The 21,221-nt window shown below is 37.7% G+C and overlaps 1 protein-coding gene across 1 annotated transcript in view; it reads left to right on the forward strand.

Annotated features, from left to right (window-relative positions):
* Positions 1–21,221, forward strand: part of DHRS11 (dehydrogenase/reductase 11) — a 312,134-nt gene that overhangs the window by 273,952 nt on the left and 16,961 nt on the right. The window contains exon 5 of the mRNA XM_053706834.1: positions 10,798–10,890. Coding sequence (XP_053562809.1) covers positions 10,798–10,890 — 93 coding nt within the window. The remainder of the gene's footprint in view (positions 1–10,797; positions 10,891–21,221) is intronic.

The raw sequence follows: 21,221 nt of genomic DNA on the forward strand, positions 1-21,221 counted from the left end.
GATTAGCCCAGGCAAGAGCTGTGTCAGAGAGTAACGAGAGGAGAAATCCCACCTTAGCTCTTTCAGAGGGAAACACCTGAGGTAACATCTCAAAGTAAATGCCCACCTGGTTCAAAAACCCTCTGCACTGAATAGGATCGCTGAGGTAGAGGTGCAGAACTTGACATGCTCCTGGTAGGACTAGGTGCAGCAGCAGAAAAAGGAGCAGCCATAACTTGTGGGACACTCTGGTCCAAATGTGCAGTGCGAGTCAGCAAGGTTTGCAGGGCTAGTGCAAATTGATCCAACCGGTGATCCTGTTCATCGATCCTGGAAATTATGGTAGGTAAAGGTGGATTATTAGCACCATCAGAATTCATGGCCCTTGCGTAATGTCAGGGTGCCAGGAATCAGACTGAGACGAGAAGTGCAAAAATAATCACACCTTTATTAATAACAAAAAATAATGAAAAGTCAACAAGTCAAATAACAAGCCAGGATTCAAAGCCAGAGCTGGTAGTCAGACGAGCCGAGTCAGGAGCCAAAGCGAGTAATCAGACCAGCCGGAATCAGGAACAAGGAGAACAGCAGAGTCAGGAACAAGCCAGCAATCAGGAACCAGAAGAGACGTCAGACAGCCAGGTAATACACAGGAACTCACAAACAGGACTGAGACAATGCAAGTGCAAAGCATAATGAACAGAGGCCCTTTAAATAATAAGTGATGACATTACAATTCTGAGACTGCAACCTGTCTCACATGGATGATGTACACCAGTCCGGCCATAAGAGGGCGTGCAGGAAATGAGCAGCATCAGACACTCTGCACCAGATTCAGTAAGAGGTGAGTAAAATGGCTGCCAAAGCAAAGCAGGGGGAAAACCCTGACAGGAATCAAGGAACTTTTTTGGTAAATTGATCCTCCAACCATGTCTTTGAAGAAACAACACAAGTTGATTCGTGTGAGATTCTGCTAAATGAAAAGATTGAGCCAGTACCAAGATATCATCCAAATAAGGAAACACCGCAATACCCTGCTCTCTGATAACAGATAGAAGGGCACCGAGAACCTTCGAAAAGATTCTTGGAACTGTTGCTAGGCCAAATGGAAGAGCAACAAACTGGTAATGCTTGTCTAGAAAAGAGAATCTCAGAAACCGATAGTGGTCTGGATGAATCGGAATATGAAGATATGCACCCTATAAGTCTATTGAGGACATGTAATGACCTTGCTGAACAAAAGGCAGAATAGTCCTTATAGTCACCATCTTGAAAGTTGGGACTCTTACAAAATGATTAAAAAACTTCAGATCCAGAACTGGTCTGAAAGAATTTTTCTTCTTCGGGACAATGAATAGATTTGAATAAAAACCCAGACCCTGTTCCAGAATTGGAACTGGTACAATCACTACTGAAAGCTCTAGATCTGAAACACACTTCAGAAAAGCCTGAGCTTTCACAGGATTTGTTGGAACGTGAGAGAGAAATAAAATCTTCTCACAGGAGGTCTTATTCTGAAACCTATTCGATACCCCTGGCAGACAATATTCTAAATCCAATGATTCTGAATGGAACCTGCCCAAACGTCTTGAAATAATTTCAATCTGCCCCCCACCAGCAGAACTGGATCGAGGGCCGCACCTTCATGCAGTCTTGGGGGCTGGCTTTGGTTTTTTGTAAGGCTTGGATTTATTCCAACTCGATGATGGCTTCCAATTGGAGCCAGAGTCTTTAGGGGAAGGAGTGGTTTTCTGTTCTCTATTCTGACGAAAGGAACGAAACCGATTAGAAGCTTTAGATTTGCCTTTAGACTTTTTATCTTGAGGCAAAAAAAATCCCTTCCCCCCAGTAATAGTGGAAATAATAGAATCCAACTGGGAACCAAACAAATTATTACCCTGGAATGAAAGAGAGAGTAACCTAGATTTAGATACCACATCAGCATTCCATGATTTGAGCCATAAAGCTCTTCTAGCTAAAATAGCCAAAGACATAGATTTAACATTAATCTTGATAATATCAAAAATAGCATCACAGATAAAATGATTAGCATGTTGAAGCAAACGAACAATGCTATGCAAATCAGAGTCTTTTTCCCGTTGTGCTAAGCTAGCCAACCAAAAAGTTGATGCAACCGCAACATCAGCCATAGAAATGGCAGGTCTGAGCATATAGCCAGAATGCAAATAAGCTTCCTTAGATCAGATTCAATCTTCCTATCTAAAGGATCCTTAAAAGTGGTACTATCTTCCATAGGAATAGTAGTACGTTTAGCAAGAATAGAAATAGCCCCCTCAACCTTAGGGACTTTTTCCCCAAAAAAAGTCCCTTTGACCAATTAAGGAAGGTTTATGAAAAATTTCCCATGAGGTGAAAAAAGAATCACTAACCATACCCCAAATGCATCCCTTTGACAAGCCATATACTCTGAGGGGAAACCAGGCCTCATTATAGATTGAAAAACCCTTTCTCTGAAGAATCACATGCACATCTTCATTCTTCAACCACATCCAGGGGAGGCAAAGTAAAAACTGAGGTGGGAGGGGTTTTTATATGGCTCCTGAGTAATTCTCAGGAGCAATGAATTGTGTACTCTCACCACCTCTATGAAAGAAATTACATGCTCTAATTTGTTAGCATGTAACTGCTGGTCCCGGGCAGAAACTGCAACTGATCCAATCAGCAGTGCTAGCTGCACGACTAGGCTATGAGAGTGGTGCTGCTGATTAGGGGCCCCATGACATATGTGGCGATGCCGATTTTTATGCAATTTTGGTATTACATATATGGCGTAGCATACAAGTTACGAGTGTATATTTCACCCGTCGCCCGCAATTTTTTACTCTCATAGGCTAACATGGGACCCGCATCGCTTATCGGTATCCAATATTCAGCGCGAGGACTTACGTGGCGAAAATGGAGAAATCTTACTCCATTTTCACCTCGCCATAAAAGGGAGTACAGGAGTACGGGAGCACCGTAACGCCCGAAAATGCCTTTAAAAATAAACTAACACCTAACGCATGCGCAATATCTATACCTGTCAACCACAATCCCCCACCGCAATAACTAATAAAGTGTATTAACCCCTATATCCGCCATCAAACCCACACCGCAAGTAATAACTAAATTATTAACCCCTAAATCGCCAAAGCCCATAATGAAATAAACCTATCAAAGTATTAACCCCTAAATCGCCAAAGCCCATAATGCAATAAACCTATCAAAGTATTAACCCCTAAATCGCCAAAGCCCATAATGCAATAAACCTATCAAAGTATTAACCCCTAAACCGCCAAAGCCCACAACGCAATAAACCTATCTCTAGTGGGCTTTGACGGTTTAGGGGTTAATACTTTGATAGGTTTATTGCGTTGTGGGCTTTGGCGGTTTAGGGGTTAATAATTTAGTTATTACTTGCGGTGTGGGTTTGATGGCAGATATAGGGGGCATATTGCGTTGTGGGGGGTTGTTGGTTGAGTGGTTAATACATTAATTATTAGTTGTGAGATGGGGGATTGCAGATATAGGGGTTTTACGTGTCAGGCTTATTTGTGGGAGGCATGTTAGACTTTTACGGGAGATTAGATATTTGTTTTACTTTTCTTAGGCGCCGGCAGTTTCTAAAGTGCCGTAAGTCACTGGCGACTCTAGAAATTTGTATTTACGCTTATTTCTGGACATCGCTAGTTTATCCGATTTACGGCACTTTATGAACTGCCGTTGCCGTATATGTGATACCCTGATGTGCGAGGTGAAATTACGGTCGGCGCGGGTTGCAGCGTTTGCGCTGAAGCCTGTGCCGTGTATATGTAATCTCACTCTAGGTCGACAGCAGTTTCTGCTCGGGACCAGCAGTGCTTTGCAAAAACCGAGCAGTAATTCTATTGTATATTCAACCTTTTTTGTATGGGTCAAACACATAGGGCCCCAATTTATAAACTGTAAATGCAGCATTAAGGTCCCATGTTAGTTAAGGCAACAGCTACTTAACCTCTCCACCCCTTTGTGATCGGGATGATTGACAGAACCTGCTCATGCATGATTGCAGTGCGTGAGCATGTTTGGCATTTAACAAGTAGAGGCTTGTGCAATGATTAATGCGGGCAGCAACTGTAGCTCACTTGCAGTGATGCCAGGCAGACAAGATTTAAATGACAAATTAGAGAATATAATTTTTCGACTATAATGGCCCGTCAGTCCAGTACTTTTTTTACTTAAAAGGATAGTATAGTCAAAAATAAACTTTCATGATTCAGATAGAGCATGCAATTTTAAGCAACTTTCTAATTGACTACTATTAATTTTTTTTGTTCTCTTAATATCTTTATTTTATAAAGCTGGAAAGTAAGCTTAAAGAGACAGTCAACACCAGAATTTTTGTTGTTTAAAAAGAAAGATAATCCCTTTATTACCAATTCCCCAGTTTTGCATAACCAACACAGTTATATAAATACTTTTTACCTCTGTGATGACCTTGTATCTAAGCCTCAACAAACTGCCCCCTTATTTCAGTTCTTTTGACAGACTTGCATTTTAGCCAATCAGTGCTCACTCCAGGGTAACTTCACGTGCATGAGCTCAATGTTATCTATATGAAATGCATGAACTAATGCCCTCTAGTGGTCAAAATGCATTCAGATTAGAGGAAGTCTTCAAGGTCTAAGAAATTAGCATATGAACCTCCTAGAATTATCTTTCAACTAAGAATACCAAGAGAACAAAGCAAAATTGGTGATAAAAGTAAATTGGAAAGTTGTTTAAAATTACATTCCCTATTTAAATCATGAGGTTTTTTTGGACTTGACTGTCCCTTTAAGAGCCGGCCCACTTTTGACACAGCACCTGGGTTGCGCTTGCTGATTGGATGGCTACATTTAGACACCAATCAGCAAGCGATACCCAGGTGCTGAACCAAAAATGGGCCAGCTTCTTAGCTTACATTCCAGCTTTTTTAAATAAAGATAACAAAGAAAAATGTATAATAGGAGTCCATTAGAAAGTTGCTTAAAATTGCATGCTCTATCTGAATCGTGAAAGTTTAATTTTGACTATACTATTCCTTTAAGATCTTCATGACAATTAAGTGTATTCTTACCTCTTTTAAATTAAAAAATTTTTTTTGCGTGCAAGGTAGACAAAAACAGCTGAAATGGAATTTAGTGGGCAATTTAGTGGGCATGTATAGCTCATATAAATGGTTCCATAAAAATTTTTTTATTTACACTAAAGAGATTCTGTAAGGCATAACTGTAATAAAAATATACCTTAAAATAGGTAGCGTAGAAGTTCTAGAATTCAAAAAGCTAAATAAAGAATGAAAAATTGCACTTAGAGCATGTTTATTAATACATTTTACCTGTGTCTATATAAGGGACAAGATTATGCTTCTACATATGATATAATTATTAAAATTGAAATCTGCAATAGGAAATATACAATTTGTGAAGAGGATAAAGCAGTGTGTGTGTGTATATGTATATGTGTATATATATATATATATATATATATAAGACAAATCAGTACAAGACTGATGAGGGTGTACACCTGTTTAGCACTCACATTCCTGTGTTAGCGTTGAGACTGATAGATAATATGAGACTACCTGAGTGGGGTGCTGAATTAGATAAATTAAAATTTAACCTTTAATAGAAATCGTTAAAATTATACATACACAATAGGACAAAACATTTAAAATAAACGTCTACTATTACAATCCTGATTCTTTAAATGTGACGTTATCACATATGCAAAGGGGGTAATGAGTAGGCTTCAAATTGAAGATACAGAGATTGTTAATGACAAGGTGTATCAATAGTAAAAGTATATAAGATTTTAATTATGGGTAGCTGCTTTAAATTCCACGGGAAGAATACCTGGCTAAGTGCTTGTCATGAAATAGCCTGCCAATATAGTTGCTTGTATTTTGTGCCTTATTCTAAATGAAATAACGATCCTATAAAGTTAACACTATTTTAAATCCAAAAGACCCTTTGACAAGGCCAGGTTACTGGCGAAACATGTTAGGGGATTGTGCTTATATGTTATTTTAACTTGTCTACTATTTGCATAACATCCGATGTGGAAGTATTTCCAATAATCTACTTATAGAATTAAATGAATAGTCACGGCATTTGGCCACTTCCACATTTATAACTCATTATACTTTTTTTTTGCTAATGTGAATGGTGTCGAGTTGGCTGATACTAATTATAAACAAAATGTATAGGCCGGTAATTCCGCACAGAGGATCAGATAAAACTACTAGGTGCATAAGATATAGTACGATCGAGTTGTTGTTATCTTGAATTTACAAAGGTATAGGCCCAGTATCTTAAACGATTAATTCGATAAATTCGATATTACAATTCAGAGATCACAAAGTAATAACTGGCATCTCTGGTATCTCATAGTTTCCATAATATATAGTCTGGCATCCAAGAACCTGATATAGTAACGAACTGATGCAGGGTATAGGCCAGTAACAATTGTATCAGTTGTCTTATTAAGGTATAGGCCGGTAACTTTATTTAGAGAACTTGATACCACTACTAGTAGTTAAAAGTTATAGGCCGGTACTTTTTATATATCTTTCAGTCCTTTAACGGTATAGGCCAGTAATGACAAGGGTAACTATATAACTAAACAACTACTTATATAAGGTTAAAGCTGTAATACTTAAAGGCATTGACAAGTAATTCCTAGCAATAATTTGACACTAAAGTAATATCTCCAGAGAGGATCCTAGTGTTGTGTGACAGAAAAGCGGAATATCTGCTATGAATCATTATGCATATACAATTACAGGTATAGGCTGGTATCCAAGTAGAGCCTTAAAACAGTAGGTAACTGTCAAATACTTATCACAACAAGTAAAGGATTATATGTACAACAATTCATGAGAGCTCAAATCTATAAAAGCTCAGTAGTTCAAAAGGGATTGTCATATATATGCCCCCTACAAAGATTCTAATCCTGTAGGTATACCTGGTACCTAATAGTATACAGATACTCGTCGACTTACAACCTATGCGACTTATGACCATCCATACTTACGACCATGTGTCGTACTGCAGACAGCAGTGCTTGTGTGCAGGCCATACGAGAGTGACTGTCGTAAGCAGCAGCAGCAGCCTTCACATGTGTCGCAGCCTCTCACCATGTCGCAGTACAAAATACCTGTGATGTGTAGCGGCAGACCTATCTGCCTACACCCTACATTAGACCAATTTAGTAGCGGCAGACCTATCTGCCTACACCCTACATTAGACCAATTTATTAGACCTATCTGCCTACACCCTACATTAGACCAATTTATTTACATGCCGTAGATATATCGGCCGACTTACGTCCAAATCGTCTTACGACCGGACGGTCAGAACCTAATGCGGTCGTAAGTCGACGACTATCTGTATTTGAAACAAGTAAATTAGGAATATAGCAACCGAATAAGATCATTGAGATCTCAAACATATAGTGTTGCCTTTTATTATCAACAGTGATAATCTAATGTGCTTATATATCGCCGACGCAGAATTCAGACAAAGTCTAAACACAACAGTGCCATTTAATGGGGAACTACAGTAATCAACACTAACTTTCACAGGGTTATAATATATAAGCAGTACAGTCAGTGAAATATTATAGGAAATATTGTATTTATTGTAACTGTTTGTCTGGAGTGACATTCACCTACCAAGTATATATATAAAGTACCGTGACAGACACGCTATCAGAAAAACATAAACCTATAAATATAGGTCCAAGAGACCAAATACTGCTGAAGGCAACGAACTTGAGATGTTGTAAAGTATACCTATATAATAGTAATGACTTGATACGTATATAACGGTATTTTGGATTTAAAATAGTGTTAACTTTATAGGATTGTTATTTCAATTAGAATAAGGCACAAAATACAAGCAACTATATTGGCAGGCTATTTCATGACAAGCACTTAGCCAGGTATTCTTCCCGTGGAATTTAACTCAGCTACCCATAATTAAAATCTTATATTCTTTTACTATTGATACACCTTGTCATTAACAATCTCTGTATCTTCAAATTGAAGCCTACTCATTACCCCCTTTGCATATGTGATAACGTCAAATTTAAAGAATCAGGATTGTAATAGTAGACGTTTATTTTAAATGTTTTTAAATGTTTTGTCCTATTGTGTATGTATAATTTTAACGATTTCTATTAAAGGTTAAATTTTAATTTATCTAATTCAGCACTCCACTCAGGTAGTCTCAACGCTAACACAGGAATGTGAGTGCTAAACAGGTGTACACCCTCATCAGTCTTGTACTGATTTGTCTTAGCTTCAATCCTAGTACACAGCACCCCTATTTTGCTTTTATCTTATAATTAAGTTGTATTAAGCAATTGATTAATTATAAGCATATTTAATTCCTGTATCGATTCACTAGTAGTGCCTTAGTACCCCCTTTTTTTTATATATATATATATATATATATATATATATATATATATATCTCAATCAATCATGCGTTTATTTTAAATGTTGCCAAATTCTTTTTAAACTGTTACATTCACTAATATGACTGCATGTTAATTATTTTAGTTATATCATACGTTTGTGAGTCCTTTGCTGTGTAAACTTCTAATTATAAGTATTAGTTAACTTCCAGTTATTTATATTATTGTTCAGTTGTCTATCTTACGGTCTATTATTCTACTTTATCATTTAATTTAATGTAATTTATCATCTCACTATTTTATCTCTTATTAAGTGATTATGTTATATCTGAGTGTTTAATTTGGTCACTTATTTTAACTCTTGTGCAATAAAAAAAAAGTATGTTGTGTGTTAGGGCAGTGTTTCCCAACTCCAGTCCTCAGGGACATTAACCACCTCAAGATATTAATATACATTGCTTAATTACATGTAGTTAAACAACTTTGCAATATACTTTCATTATTTATTTTGTTCTCCTTTCCTGTAATTTGATTCTGAATATTGTGGGCTTTGCAATTCATGTTAAAGGGACAGTCAACACCAGAGTTTTTGTTGTTTTAAAAGATAGATAATCCCTTTATTACCCATTCCCCAGTTTGCATAACCAACACAATTATAATTATACACGTTTTACCTCTGTAATTACCTTGTATCTAAGCCTCAGCAGACTGCCCCTTATTTCAGTTCTTTTGACAGACTTGCCTTTTAGCCAATGAGAGCTGTCTCCATGGTAAATTCACGTGCATGAGCTCAATGTTATCTATATGAAACTCGTGAACTAATGCCCTTTAGTGGTGAAAAACTATCAAAATGCATTTAGATTAGAGGCGGCCTTCAAGGTCTAAGAAATTAGCATATGAGCCTCCTAGGTTTAGCTTTCAATAAGAATACCAAAAGAACAAAGCAAAATTGTTTAACATTACATGATCTATTTGAATCATGAAAGTTTTTTTTGGACTTGACTGTCCCTTTAAACATGGAAGTGCAGACACAGCTACATTCCACACAGTCATTGGTTGCACACTCTAGCAAGCCATTTATAACCATTCCTAATTGGCCTCTGCAGGAAATGTAACCTAAGTTACAATATGGCTGTCCCCAGTGCTTTATGGATATTAACTTTACCCTTGTGTTTTCAAAATTTAAACAACTAATATAATTTTAAAAAATACATGTACAAATTATTCTCAGGCTAATCTTTGCTCTGAATATATAATTCAAGCAATGATATATTTAGCGTTTAATATCTCTTTAACAGGCCAGATTATATTTTAACTAGAGCACAGGTGAAATAATCGGCTGACAGGGGAGAGCAGGTTAGTAACCATGGTTACTGATCAACTGATTATTTCACTTGTGCTCTAGTAAATACATAATACATTTCTGGCCTGTTAAAGGGTCAGTAAATTTTAGATATTTGTAAAAGTTGCATGTGTTACTTATTAACATTGAAACCCACTCAGATGATTATTTTTGGTTAAAAATGAGATTATTCAAATTTTTTGCAAAAGTACTGTTATTGTTCAATACTTTTCCCACCCTAAGCCGCATCCTTATTTGTTCGTTCAGACCCATCTAATTGATATGCACGCCTCCTTTTCCATGCGTATGATAACCCATGTATTACACATACACTTCAGCTGTCCAACTTATAGATAGTGTAAGATGACATAAAAAGTTGTATACAAAATTTATTGTTAAATAAAGGCAATATAAATAATGATGTTATATTTGCACAAATCCAGTCTTCCTAATAGTGCACAATTGTCAAAAGATATAAAGCCTATGATCTGTAGTAGTCCTCTCAACAGGGTCCTACAGAAGCATAGTTTGATTCACTCTGTATTGAGCCGTGAGCGTGAAAAGTAGCACATGTGCATAATCAAAAGCACAGGGAATCCAAGACTGCTTATGTATACAAGTGCACGTATACCGGAGATATGGGCAGTCAGGCAATAATCCATGGAGCTAATCTTTTGCAAACATTTTTTATTAGTTAATAAATATTATATATATATATATATATATATATATATATATATATATATATATATATATAGTAAAAATTATGATTTAAAGTCATAACGAATACATGGGGCAAACACAAAAATTGAGACATCATTTCAGAGTTTACTGTCCCTTTAAGGGTCATGAGGACTGGGAAACACTGTGTTAGGGTGTGTAGGGTAGTTGTTGTTCATAGACTGCTGTATACATGGAATACTGTGATGTATATTGCTGGCAGCTTTGCAGAGTAAAGTGCTGATCATAGACTGCTCATTAATTGTTAAAGTTTCTCTTTTAATTATGTTTTTTTTTTAATGTTTTATTTTCAGAGCATCTCTCCTGGTCTTGTGAAGACTGAGTTTGCTTACAGGCTGTTTGATAAAGATCCAAATAAGGCAGATGATCTGTATTCAGCTCTTCATGTAAGTGGGCGTAAGAAATAGCACAATGTAGTTATACTGTGCTTTTGCGTACAAGTAATAAAACTAAATGTCTTTAACATTCATATCTTTAAAGGTAAGCGTGACATACTGAAACATTGCATATAAAACATGTTTGCTCATTTCCTTTATGTTAAAATTATTGTACATTTAAAGGGACAGTCTACACCAGTATTCTTATTGTTTAAAAAGATAGATAATCCCTTTATTACCCATTACCTAGTTTTGCACAACCAACACAGTTATATAAATACACTTTTTACCTCTGTGATTACCTTTTATCTAAGCCTCTGCAAACTGCCCCCTTATTTCAATTATTTTGACAGACATCCATATTAGCCAATCAGAGCTGGCTCACCTGAACTCCACGTGCGTGAGCACAGTGTTATCTATATGACACACATGAACCAACACCCTCTAGTGGTGAAAAAACTGTCAAAATGCCCTGAGAGAAGATGCGGCCTTCCAGGGCTTAGAAATTAGCATATGACCCTCCTAGGTTTAGCTTTCAACTAAGAATTCCAAGAGAACAAAGCAAAATTGGTGATAAAAGTAAATTGGAAAATTGTTTAAAATGATATTCTCTATCTGAATCATGAAAGTTTATTTTGGACTAGACTGTCCTTTTACAGGAGCAAAAAATCCTGCACATAGCATATATATATATATATATATCTATATATAATATATATATATATATATATATATATATATATATATATATATATATATATTTATATATATATATATAAAAAAACACACAGAAAAAGTCCAGCACTCACTCACAAGCTCTCAACTAAGATAAAAAGCAGCAATGGAAGAATTAGTTACCGCATCTGGCCAAATGGGAAAAGCCCAGGTACCTCGTCAAGGTTTCTTCCAATAAACCTGGGTCCCTAAACAGCCACACAATGCAGGCTCACAATCACACAACTGTGAAAAAATGGAGGGTGCACAGGCTTATGTAATTTCCCCAAACATATACAAAACATGGGGTGGGGTCAGCACTCTCAGGCCGAACCGGGTACACATCCTATGACCCTGCAACATGCACAGCCCTGGGTGCAAACCAGCACTCTCAGGAAGCTGCACTGTCACCAGAGTCACAGGCAGTTAACCCCAGTCAGGCCTGGGTGCAAGGCCCAAACAGGGAAAATTACAAAAAAATATATATTAATATAACACACAGTAAAAGTCCAGCACTCACTCACAAGCGCTCAACTAAGATAAAAAGCAGCAATGGAAGAATTAGTTACCGCATCTGGCCAAATGGGAAAAGCCCAGGTACCTCGTCAAGGTAGCTAATTCTTCCATTGCTGCTTTTTATCTTAGTTGAGAGCTTGTGAGTGAGTGCTGGACTTTTTCTGTGTGTTTATATTAAAATATATATTTTTTTTGTAATTTTCCCTGTTTGGGCCTTGCACCCAGGCCTGACTGGGGTTAACTGCCTGTGACTGTGGTGACAGTGCAGCTTCCTGAGAGTGCTGGTTTGCAACCCAGGGCTGTGCATGTTGCAGGGTCATAGGATGTGTACCCGGTCCGGCCTGAGAGTGCTGACCCCACCCCATGTTTTGTAATATATATATATATATATTTATATATATATATATATATATATATATATATATATATATATATATATATAAATATATATATATATATATATTAATATATATATATATATATATATATATATATATATATATATAATATATATAGGAGAGTAGTTCATAGAAGCACCTACCGTAGGCACTGGAAACTACGTAAAGTAAAGGTGCCTTTAAGTGCCTTCAGACATAGCAGAGAAAACATTTTAATGAAGGATATTATGTAATTTACACTTAAGTAATAAAAGTCTTTTAAATTTGTGTTTTTTAAAAATAATTTGCAACCCATTAAAGCGCTGTGAATCCCCAATTTCTTTCATGTTATTGGCAAGAGTCCATGAGCTAGTGACGTATGGGATATACAATCCTACCAGGAGTGGCAAAGTTTCTCAAACCTCAAAATGCCTATAAATACACCCCTCACCACACCCACAATTCAGTTTTTACAAACTTTGCCTCCTATGGAAGTGGTGAAGTAAGTTTGTGCTTGATTTTTGTGATTTCTTCTATGATAAGCGCTTCTAAGCATTCTGAAGCCCAATTCCTCTCAGAGTACAGTGTTTGTCAGAGGGACGTGAAGAGAGTATCGCCTATTGATTTTATGGTTTTCCTCGCGGGAAATCTTTTCAAGGGTTCTCTGTTATTGGTCGTAGGGATTCATCTCCTACCTCCCTTTTCAGATCGACTATATACTCTCATATACCATTACCTCTACTGATAGTTTTCAGTACTGGTTTGTCTATCTGCTATATGTGGATGGGTGTCTTTCGGTAAGTATGTATCATTATTTAAGACACTCTCAGCTATGGTTTGGCGCTTTATGTATTAATATAAGTAAAATACATATATTTAAAACTTTATATTTGCCATGAGTCAGGTATATGTGCATTTCCCTTTGCAGTGAGCAAAAGAAAAAAGAACAGGAGCACCGGATGGAACAGTTCAAACAAAAAGTGATTTTTATTCCATAAATTCCAGGAAGACAGGTTACAGCTTTAACCTTAGGACGATGTGTGCAGGTGTGGGTAACCACGTACCCCTTGGCTGACGCGTTTCGGCTATCTGCCGTATTCGTAGCTCAGCTTAGCTTTTCTTTTGGTCAGTGTACTAGTGGATACTGTGGAGAGCACGGATGGGTGTTTGTTCAACAGCAGCGCAACAGTCCTAAGGCCCCCGAGAGTCTTTGCAACGAATAACGGAACCGCAAAACTACGGCGAAGGGTAAGCCCCTCCTCTTTCTCCCCTTCCCCCTATACGTTGCACGCCATTATGGACTGGAGGCTTGGCAATTCAGCGTGGAGAGAGTCGAGAGCAAACACAGACATCAGGTGGAGTGCTGAGAGGGTATTTCCTGGCAATTGAACCAGCGGTCTGCACGGCAGAATTTCCCCATGGACTGGCAAACCACATCCGACGAAGTACATGAGTTTACACGTCTTTACATGATATGAATCATATTGAACTGTGTGCACTTTTTGCCCAAGCAAGTCACTAGCGTGGGAAGATATATATGATATAGGGGGAATCATTTTTGTCTTTCTTGGGAGATTAGTGGAGGGCACGGACATTAACGGACTTTCTATATACTAACTCGGTAGTGAATACAGGGGAATTTAGTGCACCCTTACCACACTGACAGGTGCTGCAAATACACACGTTCGTATAATCCATTTCCCTTTGCAGTCTGGCAGTTTCATTATGGGAATCATGTTTTAGAAAGTTTCTTACCTGGGGTATAGTCTTTTTCCCAATTTGACTTGTTTTTTCATTTGAAAAACTTGCAGGCAATTAGGCTCGCAAGGGCAATTATGCAAGTTCGTCATTTCCTGCGTCTTAGTTGACGCCAGGTTGTTTGGCGTGAAATTGTGTTTGTTATGATGCGAGTTGCGTCATTTCGGGATGTTTGTTGGCGGCAAAAAAAAATTCAACTTCCTTTTGCGTCGTGCGTCATACTTGGCGCCAAAAAAAATTAGTTTATTTGACCTCACTTCCTATATGCTCCTTGCCTTCTTTATGCTCGGAGGGCTATGCTATTTGCTTTTTTGTCAATTTTAGCATTTGCATGTTTTTCCATTCCTGAAACTGCTACATGTGGAAATAAGATATTTTTGATTAAATGTTATTTTTTCTTTTACGTTTTACAAGATGTCCTAATCTGATCCTATCTCAGAAGCTGCTGTAGGAACCATGCTGCCTGAACACAGTTCTACCAAAAGTGTATCTGTTGTAAGCTAGTGGAGATTATATCTCCAGCTGTAGTATGTAACAGTTGTCATGATAAGCTTTTGCATGCAGAAAAGGTTTCTATTAGTGCTAGTACACTAATAATAATCACACCTTTATTAATAGCAAAAATAATAAAAAGTCACAAGTCAAATAACAAGCCAGGAGTCAAAACCAGAGCTGGTAGTCAGACGAGCCGAGTCAGGAGCCAAAACAAATAGTCAGACGAGCCGGAATCAGGAACAAGGAAAACAGCAGAGTCAGGAACAAGCCAGGGATCAGGAACCAGGAAGGACGTCAGGCAGCTAGGTAATACACAGGAACTCTCACAAACAGGTCTGAGACAACGCAAAGGCAAAGCATACTGAACAGAGGCCCTTTAAATAATAAGTGATAACATCACAATTCTGAGACTGCATCCTATCTCACACGGATGATGCACACCAGTCTGGCCATAAAAGGAAGTGCAGGAAATGAGCAGCATCCCCCACAATGCACCATAGTCAGCAAGAGAGGTGAGTAAAATGGCTGCCAGCAGCACATGGCAATCAAAACAGGGAAAAAAACCCTGACAATAAGAAGCCAAAGCCAGCCCTTAAGACTGCATGAAGGTGCGGCCCTCAATCCAGTTCTACTGGTGGGGGGCAGATTTAAATTATTTCAAGACATTTGAGCAGGTTCCGTTCAGAATCCTTGGATTCAGAATATTGTTTCTCAGGGGTATCGAATAGGTTTCAGAATAAGATCTTCCGTGAGAAGATTTTTTCTCTCTCACGTTCCATCAAATCTGGAGCTTTCAGGGGTAATTGTACCAGTTCCACTTCTGGAACAGGATCTGGGTTTTTATTCAAATCTATTCATTTTCTCGAAGAAGGAAAATTCATTCAGACCAGTTCTGGATCTGAAGTTTTTGAATCAATTTTTTAAGGGTCCTAACTTTCAAGATGGTGACTATAAGGACTATTCTGCCTTTTGTTCAGCAAGGTCAACATGTCCTCAATAGACTTACAGGATGCATATCTTTACATTCCGATTCATCGAGACCACTATTGGTTTCTGAGATTGTCTTTTCTAGACAAGCATTACCAATTTGTTGCTCTTCCATTTGGCCTAGCGACAGCTCAAATAATTTTTTCAAAGGTTCTAGGTGCCCTTCTATCTGTAATCAGAGAGCAGGGTATTGTAGTATTTCCTTATTTGGACGATATCTTGGTACTGGCTCAATCTTTTCATTTAGCAGAATCTCACACAAATCAACTTGTGTTGTTTCTTCAAAGACATGGTTGGAGGGTCAATTTACCCAAGAGTTTCTTGATTCCTCAGACAATGGTCACCTTTTTAGGTTTCCAGATAGATTCAGTGTCCATGACTCGGTTTTTAACAAACAAGAGACAAATGAAATTGATTTCTGCCTGTCGAAACCTTCAGTCTCGATCATTCCCTTCAGTTGCTATGTGCATGGAAGTTTTAGGTCTCATGACTGCAGCATCGGACGCGATCCCCTTTGCTCGTTTTCATGAGACCTCTTCAGCTTTGCATGCTGAATCAATGGTGCAGGGATTATACTCAGATATCACAATTGATATCCTTAGATCCCAACACTCAACTCTATCTTACTTGGTGGTTAGACCATAGTCGGATTATTCAAGGGGTCTCTTTTGTTCGTCCTTCCTGGACTGTGATTTCAACAGATGCAAGTCTCACAGGTTGGGGAGCTGTTTGGGGGCCTCTGACAGCACAAGGAGTTTGTAATTCTATTTGTAATCCTATTTTCAGGGCTCTTTAGGTGTGGCCTCTGTTAAAGAAAGAATCATTCATTCATTTTCAGACAGACAATATCACAACTGTGGCATATGTCAATCATCAGGGTGGGACTCGCAGTCCTTTAGCGATGAAAGAAGTATCTCGGATACTTGCTTGGGCAGAATCCAACTCCTGTCTAAATTCTGTGATACATATCCCAGGTGTAGACAATTGGGAAGCGAATTATCTCAGTCATCAGTCTTTACATCCAGGGGAGTGGTCTCTCCATCCAGATGTATTTTTGTCAGATTGTACAGATGTGTGGGGTCTTCCCGAAATAGATCTGATGGCTTCCCATCTAAACAAGAAGTTTCCCAGGTACCTTTCCAGGTCCAGGGATTCTCAGGCAGAGATGGTGGATGCGTTAGCAGTTCCTTGGTTTTACCAACCTGCTTACATTTTTCCGCTTCTAGTTGTTCTTCCAAGGGTGATCTCCAAGATCATAATGGAACAATCGCATGTGTTTCTGATAGCACCAGCATGGCCTCACAGGTTTTGGTATGCGGATCTTGTTCAGATGTCCAGTTACCAACCTTGGCCACTTCCTTTAAGGCCAGATCTTCTGTCTCAAGGGCCGTTTTTCCATCAGGATCTCAAATCGCTAAATTTGAAATTATGGAGATTGAATGCTTAGTTTCTCTGACTCAGTGATTAATACTATGCTACAGGCTCGTAAGTCTGTTTCTAGGAAGATTTATTATCGGGTTTGGAAAACCTATTTTTCATTGTGTTCTTCTCATAAGTTCTCTTGGCATTCTTTTAGAATTCCTAGAGTTTTACAGTTTTTTCAGGATGGTTTGGATAAAGGTTTGTCTGCAAGTACTTTGAAGGGACAGATCTCTGCTGTTTCTGTTTTATTTCATAGAAAGATTGCTAAACTTCCTAATATTCACTGTTTTGTTCAGGCTTTGGTTCGTATCAAGTCTGTTATTAAATCAATCTCTCCTCCTTGGAGTCTTAATTTGGTTTTGAAGGCTTTGCAGGCTCCTCAATTTGAGCCTATGCATTCTTTGGATATTAAACTACTTTCTTGGAAAGTGTTGTTTCTTTTGGCTTATCTCTTCAGCTAGAAGAGTTTCTGAATTATCTGCTCTCTCTTGTGTGTCTTCTTTTCTGATTTTCCATCAGGATAAGGCTGTTTTGCGGACTTCGTTTAAACTTCTTCCTAAGGTTGTGAATTCATTAGTAAGGAAATTGTTGTTCCTTCCTTGTGTCCTAATCCTAAGAATACTCTTGAAAGATCTTTACATTCTTTGGATGTTGTTAGAGCTTTGAAACATTATGTCGAAGCTACTAAAAGTTTAGACTTCTAGTCTATTTGTTGTTTTTTCTGGTCCTAGGAAAGGTCAGAAAGCCTCTGCCATTTCTTTGGCATCTTGGTTAAAACTTTTGATTCACAAGGCTTATTTGGAGACGGGACACAGTCTCAGCCTCAGAGAATTACAGCTCATTCTACTAGATCAGTCACCACTTCTTGGGCTTTTAAGAATAAAGCTTCGGTTGATCGGATTTGCAAAGCAGCAACTTGGTCTTCTTTGCATACATTTACAAAATTTTACCATTTTGATGTATTTGCTTCTTCTGAAGCAGTCTTTGGTAGAAAAGTTCTTCAGGCAGCTGTCTCAGTTTAATTCTTCTGCTTATGAATTAAGTTTTTTTCTTTGAAATTTATGTGAATTTATGAGAAAGACTTATTTTTTTTGTTGATTTAATTTTTTCAGCGGAAATAGCTGTTTTTATTTTATCCCTCCCTTTCTAGTGACTCTTCTGTAGTCTTCCACATCTTGGGTATTTCTATCCCATACGTCACTAGCTCATGGACTCTTGCCAATTACATGAAAGAAAACATTTATGTAAGAACTTGATTTTTGTATAAAAGCACAATTATATTTCCAGTTCCTCTTTTTGTATGCTTTTTTGCTCCTTATTTCATCACCCCACTACTTGGCTATTTGTTAAACTGAATTGTGGGTGTGGTGAGGGGTGTATTGATAAGCATTTTGAGGTTTGGGAAACTTTGCCCCTCCTGGTAGGATTGTATATCCCATATGTCACTAGCTCATGGACTCTTGCCAATATGAAAGAAATGAATTTATCAGGTAAGTTCTTACATAAATTATGTTTTTTTCCTTCATAATTCAGATAGAGCATGCAGTTTTAAACAACTTTCCAATTTATTTCTATGATCAAATTTTTGGTATCCTTTGTTGAAGGAGAGGTAATGCACTACTAGAAGCTAGCTGAACACACAGAGTTAGCCAATGATAAGATGCAGCCACTAATCATCCACATAGCTCTCAGAGCCTACCTAGGTATGCATTTCAACAAAGGATATAAAGAGATCAAAACAAAATTGATCATAGAAATCAATTTGAAAGTTTTTTAAAATGTCATGCTCTATCTGAATCATGAAGGAAACATTTTGGAATTCACGCCCCTAAATTATGGAAATAGAAATTGAGCTATAACAGTGAACTAAGATCAGTGACTGTTGGCACTGCATAATATGTAGTATGCACGCTCCCAAACACCTGTTCTGTAAAACAGCTTGCATACATAACTTTATGTTCCCTAATTATGTTTTTTAAAATGTTATGTTATGATGTAATTATTTACCCCTTGTCACAGTGCTGAGGAAAATGTTGAATATGATGAATTATGTTTTATGATGATGATGATAATAGTTATTATTATTAATATATTATCAATCATTGTACTGTATATTGCACAGCATACTTAGGTCGGCTCCAGATCAGAAATGCACTACTTGGATCTCACTGGTGATAGGTGGCTATTCACAAATGCTGATTGTCATTGGCTCAGCAAGATCCCCTTAGTGCATTGATGCTCTGAAGTTGACTTTAACCATATTGTTAAAATCTTTGCAGGGGTATTATATGCAAGCAGTAGTGCATGTAACAAAATTTCTTTGTGCACTTTAAGTATAACATTTTAAAGGGACATGAAACCCAAATTTTTTTCTTTCATGATTTAGAAAGATCATGCAATTTTAAACAAGTTTCTAATTTACTTCTGTTGTCTAATTTGCTTAATTCTCTTGATATCCTTTGCTGAAAAGCATATCTAGATATGCTCAGTAGCTGCTGATTGGTGGCTTCACATAGATGCCTCATGTGATTGGCTCACTCATGTGCACTGCTATTTCTCTTGTTAAGTGTATTCAGTCCACGGGTCATCCATTACTTATGGGATTATATCTCGTTCCCAACAGGAAGTTGCAAGAGGATCACCCAAGCAGAGCTGCTACATAGCTCCTCCCCTCACATGTCATACCCAGTCATTCTCTTGCAACTCAACTAGATAGGTCGTTGTGAGAGGTCTGTGGTGTTTTTTTATACTTAGTTTATTTCTTCAATCAAAAGTTTGTTATTTTAAATGGCACCGGAGTGTGCTGTTTGTTCTCAGGCAGTATTTAGAAGAAGAATCTGCCTGCGTTTTTCTATGATCTTAGCAGAAGTAACTAAGATCCACTGGCTGTTCTCGCACATTCTGAGGAGTGGGGTAACTTTCAGAAAGGGAATAGCATGCGGGGAATCCTGCAAACAAGGTATGTGCAGTAAATTATTTTTCTAAGGAATGGAATTGACTAAGAAAATACTGCTGATACCGATGTAATGTAAGTACAGCCTTAAATGCAGCAGCGACTGGTATCAGGCTGATGAATGTATGTACAATAGGTAATTTTCTAAGGAATGGAATTTGACTAAGAAAATACTGTTAATACTGAAGTATTGTATAAGCCTTAACTGCAGAAGAAGCGACTGGTAGCAGGCTTATTATTAACACTACCTAACTTTTAAAGTGTATGTTTAAAACGTTGACTGGCATGTTATTCGTTTTTTGTGAGGTACTTTGGTGATAAATCTTTTGGGGCATGATTTTCCACATGGCTGTTGTTTATTTCTACATAGAAACGGTTAACTGAGGTTTCCCACTGTTGTAATAGGAGTGGGAAGAGCCTATTTTTAGCGCTTTTTTGCGCAGTAAAAATTCAGTTTCAGTCTTCCTGCTTCTTCCTCCTTGATCCAGGACGTCTCTAGAGAGCTCAGGGGTCTCCAAAAGTCATTTTGAGGGAGGTAATCAGTCACAGCAGACCTGTGACAGTGTGTTTGACTGTGATAAAAACGTTAATTGTTAAATTGATTATCCGTTTTGGGTATTAAGGGGTTAATCATCCATTGGCTAGTGGGTGCAATACTTTGCTAACTTAATACATTGACAGTGATTATTTGGTTGCTATAACTGATTTGGTTCATTGTTATTTCAACTGTGACGTTTTTTTTTTGTGCTTCTTAAAGGTGCAGTAGCGTTTTTTATATTGCTTGTAAACTTTTTTGAAAGGATTTTCCAAGCTTGCTAGTCTCATTGCGAGTCTGTTTAAAAATGTCTGACACAGATGAATCTCTTTGTTCACTATGTTTAAAGGCCAATGTGGAGCCCCACAGAAATATGTGTACTGAATGTATTGATGTCACTTTGAATAAAAGTCAATCTATATCTGTAAAGAAATTATCACCAGACAACGAGGGGGAAGTTATGCCGACTAACTCTCCTCACGTGTCAGTACCTTCGCCTCCCGCTCAGGAGGCGAGTGATATTGTGGTGCCAAGTGCATAAGAGAGGCCCATACAAATCACTTTGCAAGACATGGCTGCTGTT

The sequence above is a fragment of the Bombina bombina genome, chromosome 3 (genome assembly GCF_027579735.1).
Source record: "Bombina bombina isolate aBomBom1 chromosome 3, aBomBom1.pri, whole genome shotgun sequence".
Taxonomy (NCBI): Eukaryota; Metazoa; Chordata; class Amphibia; order Anura; family Bombinatoridae; genus Bombina; species Bombina bombina.